The 4,819-nt window shown below is 36.7% G+C and overlaps 1 protein-coding gene across 5 annotated transcripts; it reads left to right on the top strand.

Moving 5' to 3' along the window:
• The first annotated feature begins 405 nt into the window (after window positions 1-405).
• On the top strand, window positions 406-4,503 carry LOC147512813 (transcription initiation factor TFIID subunit 10-like). Of its 5 annotated transcripts, none has more exons than XR_015215114.1 (6): window positions 406-756; window positions 846-910; window positions 1,812-1,874; window positions 2,758-2,822; window positions 2,901-2,951; window positions 4,296-4,503. XR_015215114.1 is itself a non-coding variant. In XM_086595828.1 (6 exons), the coding sequence occupies exons 3-6, from the start codon at window positions 1,865-1,867 to the stop codon at window positions 3,485-3,487; spliced, it is 354 nt and encodes a 117-aa protein (XP_086451954.1). In that variant the 5' UTR covers window positions 406-756; window positions 846-910; window positions 1,812-1,864; the 3' UTR covers window positions 3,488-4,289. The 5 variants fall into 5 exon arrangements, 4 of the variants coding, with proteins under 4 accessions (XP_086451954.1, XP_086451956.1, XP_086451953.1 ...); XM_086595828.1 differs by lacking the exon at window positions 4,296-4,503 and adding an exon at window positions 3,260-4,289; XM_086595830.1 differs by lacking the exon at window positions 4,296-4,503 and adding an exon at window positions 3,260-4,289 and having other exon boundaries at window positions 832-910.
• The last annotated feature ends 316 nt before the right edge of the window (window positions 4,504-4,819 follow it).

Below are 4,819 nucleotides of genomic sequence, written 5' to 3'. Positions count from 1 at the left end.
GTTAGTTCCAAGTGAGATTTTCCCATTGGAGATTAGATCTGCAGGGCAAAGTATAACAACAGTTGCTGTGAACTTCCTCTTCACTGTCGTTATAGCTCAGACTTTCCTAATTATGTTATGCCACTGCAAGTCTGGGATATTTTTCTTTTTTGGAGGATGGGTGATAATAATGATAATGTTTCTCTACTTATTTTTGCGAGAGACTAAGAGTTTACCTATGGAAAAGATGGAGCAAGTATGGAGGGACTATTGGGTCTGGAAGAAGATTGTAGGGGGGAATGAGGAGAGCAAACTTCATGAACAACCAATTTGTAGTTTTGTACCATATATATTTGTGTATAAACTTCATGTTCCAGCTTCAATTATTATATTATAACTTGTACAGTTAACAAAAAAATATAATAAAATTTAAACAAATTCATAAAGGCGGACTTTCTTGATCTCTACCACCTCAATGTCATTTCTTTGTTAATCGAAACATCGAGTGAATTACTTGCCATTTATGCCCACGCCTTTTCATGAAATAAATATTCAAAAGGAAAAGTATCAACTGTAATATAGTACTTTATTCGTGGGTGGAATAGACATTTAGTTGCCCGCGTATATAAACCCTGCTTCTTCCATCTACATTTCTCTTTCTTTTTTGTTATACTTACAGCAAGGATGAACAATAATTCATCTAGTGACGCCGGGACGGGAGATAATGATTCTGCACTGTCTGATTTCCTAGCATCTCTCATGGACTACACCCCCACTGTAATCAAGACCCCTTCTCTTTTCTCTTCTATATAAATTCGAAAATGAGTGGGAAGATAAACTAGTAACTAGCAGTTTTTATTTTGTAGATCCCAGATGAATTAGTTGAACATTATGTTGCCAAGAGTGGACTTCAATGCCCCGACGCACGCTTGTAAGTTCTTTCTTTCTTCTTGTGTCTTCCCGTATTACTACTTGGGTGGTTTACAATTGTTCTGTTTAATAGATAATATTTATTTATTTTTCTTCAAAGGTTTTAGTGGTGAAACTTAACCACTCACCAACTACTGAAAACATCCTCTATTCAAGTTTAAGTTTACCTGGAAACTTTTATGGGTAACCAAGCACAGCCATAACTTATGTGTTTAGGGCTCATGTGTATTGTGTAGTAAGGTGGCCTTATTCTCCTCGAACCATAAATGCACTTACTGACAGTTCTTACATATTTGGGATCAGCTGGGTCTTTCTGAGGAGAGTATGCTTCGGTTGGATAGAGTGATAGACCATTGAGAGAGACTTGAAATCAATGCGGAAACGTTTACGCCCCTATTATCCAAACTGACTTTTTGTCTCAATTGGGAGCTATGTGGCTTTTGATTGAAACTACTTCCGCATCTGAATCACAAAAAGACTGACCATACACGTTATTTCTCTATTTACATGAAAATGAACATTATAGTTGTGTGTCAAGAACTCAAGATCGTATTTTGCTTATCATTGACCATTGTGTTCTAGTTTTTGTCCCACGGGGCTCATGCTTGTGCTTCCATTTCAGAAATGGGTCCTGCATCATCCCAAGTAGTAGTATTAAGACGAGAACCATACCGCATTCCTTTCCTTTTATGCGTAGACAGTAAGATATAATCAATGAAAGAAGCAGGCTCAGAGGATAGCGTTTTAAACTGATATATTGTTCTGTATGCAAGTATATAAGTAAAAAGCCTTTAGTTTCTCTGAATAATGAAACTAGGCAAATTCATTTTTGTTGTCGCTTTGTTGTTAGCTTCCACACTCTTTATCTCATATGGTTTTTGTGCACTTATTATCCTTGACAGAATCAGGTTGGTAGCAGTTGCCACACAAAAGTTCATTGCTGAGATTACCACTGATGCTCTTCAGTATGTTTCTAACTTCCTCTAGTACACTCTCCAAACTTTATGTATCTAGTCTTGTGTTAAAGTTAGTGGCTTTATATTGATCATAAATTAAATAAATAAATAAATAAAAATGAAAAAATTGACGAGTTAATGGATAATTATTGGCATTATCACATAGGAGAAAAAGAGTTTTACTTATAGATCATCTTTATTATGAAAGTCAACTCTTTCCAAGCGTGTTTCGGTATCTACCTTTTGTTTGTCTTCATATATAACCGATGCATGCATTTCACTCTCCAGAGTTTTACAGACACTAAGACTGTGTCGCTTTCATTCCCTAAACTTTTATTAGACAGTTTATGATGTTAGTTATGTTTTAGATCATCCACTTTTATGGAATCTTTTATTCCAAAAAGTAGTTGGAATTACTATCCATGCTAATACATCCTTGAGAATAAAGTCCAAAGGACTTCTTCTGCAATCATCAATGGTCGGATAGTCTTAATTTTTTTAGCAAAGATGGAAGGAGGTGCTAAGCCCTGTTTTCTATTTGAGCTTATGATTAAAAAAGACTGTCAAGGAGGAGGGCAGAGGATAGAGAAATTATACGTCAAATGGTTCCGACTGGCTGTACTTGTCGTACTGCTTACAGTGTACAAAACCTATATAGCTGGCTTCTCAGGTGGGTGTGTAAATATAGATCTAGCCATCTAGGTCCTTTTATTTATGTTGTGTTTATTCTTCTAGCCATCTAGGTCCTTTTATTTATGTTGTGTTTATTCTTCTTTTCGTTTTGAGTCACATATGTGAAGAGGTAGGTATGTTATTTATGGATGTTTCGATGTGATGACTTGTTAAGTTTATTGTTCTACTTTCCTGAATTTTCTGAAATGTATTCATGTAGGCACTCCGAGGCTCCAAGCAAGGCAGGCATCAATTGTTAAGGATAAGAGGGATAAGCAGCAAAAGGTAAGCCAATTTTTTCTGCCCTGTTTTGCAAATCTATACTTACCAGCTGTCTGTAATATGAAGTTGTTCTGGAATCAGGACAAGCGCCTTACCTTGACGATGGACGACCTCTCCAAGGCACTGACTGAGGTAAGCAAATGGAGAACTTTGAAACATATTTAGTGCCAGAAACAGAAACAGAAACAGAAACTGTTTATGCCAGTGTTTGTATTATTTTTATATTTTCTTTTTTTTTTCGATAATGCTTATTTTTATATTTTCAACCAGAGCCATGTATATCTTTTTCGTGGTAAATCAAAAACTATATTTTCTCACTCAATGGGGTAAAAAGTACTATATTTATCATTTTATCTTACAAGTCCCCCTGAAAAGGAAAATTTAAATGTCATTTGCTGCATTAAAGAAGAAGAAGTTGAAATGTCATATCTGTGTTGAAGGGCCGAGGATGGAGCCTGCTTGGGTTGATTTTGAGGAGCAAGGCCGAAACTTTCAAGCCTTGGAGTTCACAGAACGAAATTTTTAGAGTGAAGAAAATGGAAAAGATTTTGAAAAGGGAGGGGTTCAAAAAGATTTTGACCAGTGCGGCATCATTGATGATCAGGGTTAAAACAGGGTTGGTTATCTTGTCACCCAAGAACGTGGCTATAGACCAGCCCAAGGCTTGAAGCCTTTGTCCGTCCCCTGCACTTCTATTAAGTAGGGTTGGCAATGGGTTGGATCGGTCCGGATATAGACAAATCTAAAACCGATCCGCTTTTCAATAATATAGACCCATAACCGGACCCGACCTGAACGGATATTTGAGTTAGAGAACCAGAACCGAACCGAAAACTTTTTTTTGATTCCGGATCTGATCCGTTCCGAACCAATAAGCTCAATTTCAACCCGGTGAACCGAGTTTTTAATAATTGGATCCTAATTTTCGTTATATAAATATTAAATAATTTTTTTTTGCTAAACACAAAAACAAGATATACAAATAAAAAAGGCATAATGAATGATTTGAAATCCAAATTTGTAATAGAAACCATCTTTTTATTATGTAAAAAAATATCGTAATATTACATATGTATTTTGCATATCTTATTTTGGAACTTTAAATATTGCAATGTTGTATAAGGTAATAGAAATATATGGTGGAGGAAAATTAGAAAGAATAAGACTAAAAATTTTAATTGGATTAGGCCCATAACGGTTCGGTACATACTTAATCCAAAACCAATCCAATAAGAGTCCGGTTCTGATTTTCAAGACCCAGAACCGGTCCAATATGCTAACTACCTGTCCCAGACCCGCTTTTATTGGTTCGGACCGGATCGGGTATCGGTTCTTACCCGACCCATTGCCAGCCCTACTATTATGATCTGTTTGTTTCTTTTTGAATATCAGGTGCATTTTAATGTTTTCATCACATTGATATTAAATTTATTTTTGTTCTCGTAAATTCATCTGATACTCAATCTTAATTTACAGCATGGGGGTGAATATGAAGCACCAAGAGTATTTTTCTGACAGCCCTTCAACTGGAGCGGAACCAGGAGAAGAATGACATTTCTGTATTTGTAAATCAATTGCTTCATTTTTGCTCATAGATGTACAGTTAGAGCAGACATGGGTGATAGCCTTCTATTACAATTGAAGAGGTCGATTCTGAATTATCATACCTGTTAACTTTGGTACAGTTCTTGTTGTTTTGGTTGTTCCGGTACTGTTTGTGTGAATAAGAGAGGCGTGTGCACCTCAAATACCTAGCCCAAGGGGTGCATGGTGGGCAATGGGCCGGGTTGGGCTAGCTCGGCCCTAAACATTTAAAGTTTTTCAGATTATAAGCCGGGTCGGCCCGATCCTAAAGTCAATATAGGGTCGGATCGGACCGCGTCACAAGTCTAAATCACAAGTCCTGACCCTACCCTAAGCCCTCTTTAAAGGTTTTAGGGTCGAGCTTTAGGGCCGGGCCTATATATTTTCTTTTTTTTACAACATCAGTTTTAAAACTC

The sequence above is a fragment of the Coptis chinensis genome, chromosome 3 (assembly GCF_015680905.1).
Source record: "Coptis chinensis isolate HL-2020 chromosome 3, ASM1568090v1, whole genome shotgun sequence".
Taxonomy (NCBI): Eukaryota; Viridiplantae; Streptophyta; class Magnoliopsida; order Ranunculales; family Ranunculaceae; genus Coptis; species Coptis chinensis.
The sequence above is the reverse complement of the archived record's forward strand: the minus strand, read 5'-3'. Positions and strand labels throughout refer to the sequence as shown.

Bases quoted from the DNA above. Each gene is read 5' to 3' on its own strand.
- LOC147512813 (XM_086595827.1), top strand. From the start codon at position 2,373: ATGGAAGGAGGTGCTAAGCCCTGTTTTCTATTTGAGCTTATGATTAAA. The intron at 2,536-2,757 runs GTGGGTGTGTAA...GTATTCATGTAG, and splicing joins CTATATAGCTGGCTTCTCAG to GCACTCCGAGGCTCCAAGCA. The intron at 2,952-3,259 runs GTAAGCAAATGG...TCTGTGTTGAAG, and splicing joins TCTCCAAGGCACTGACTGAG to GGCCGAGGATGGAGCCTGCT.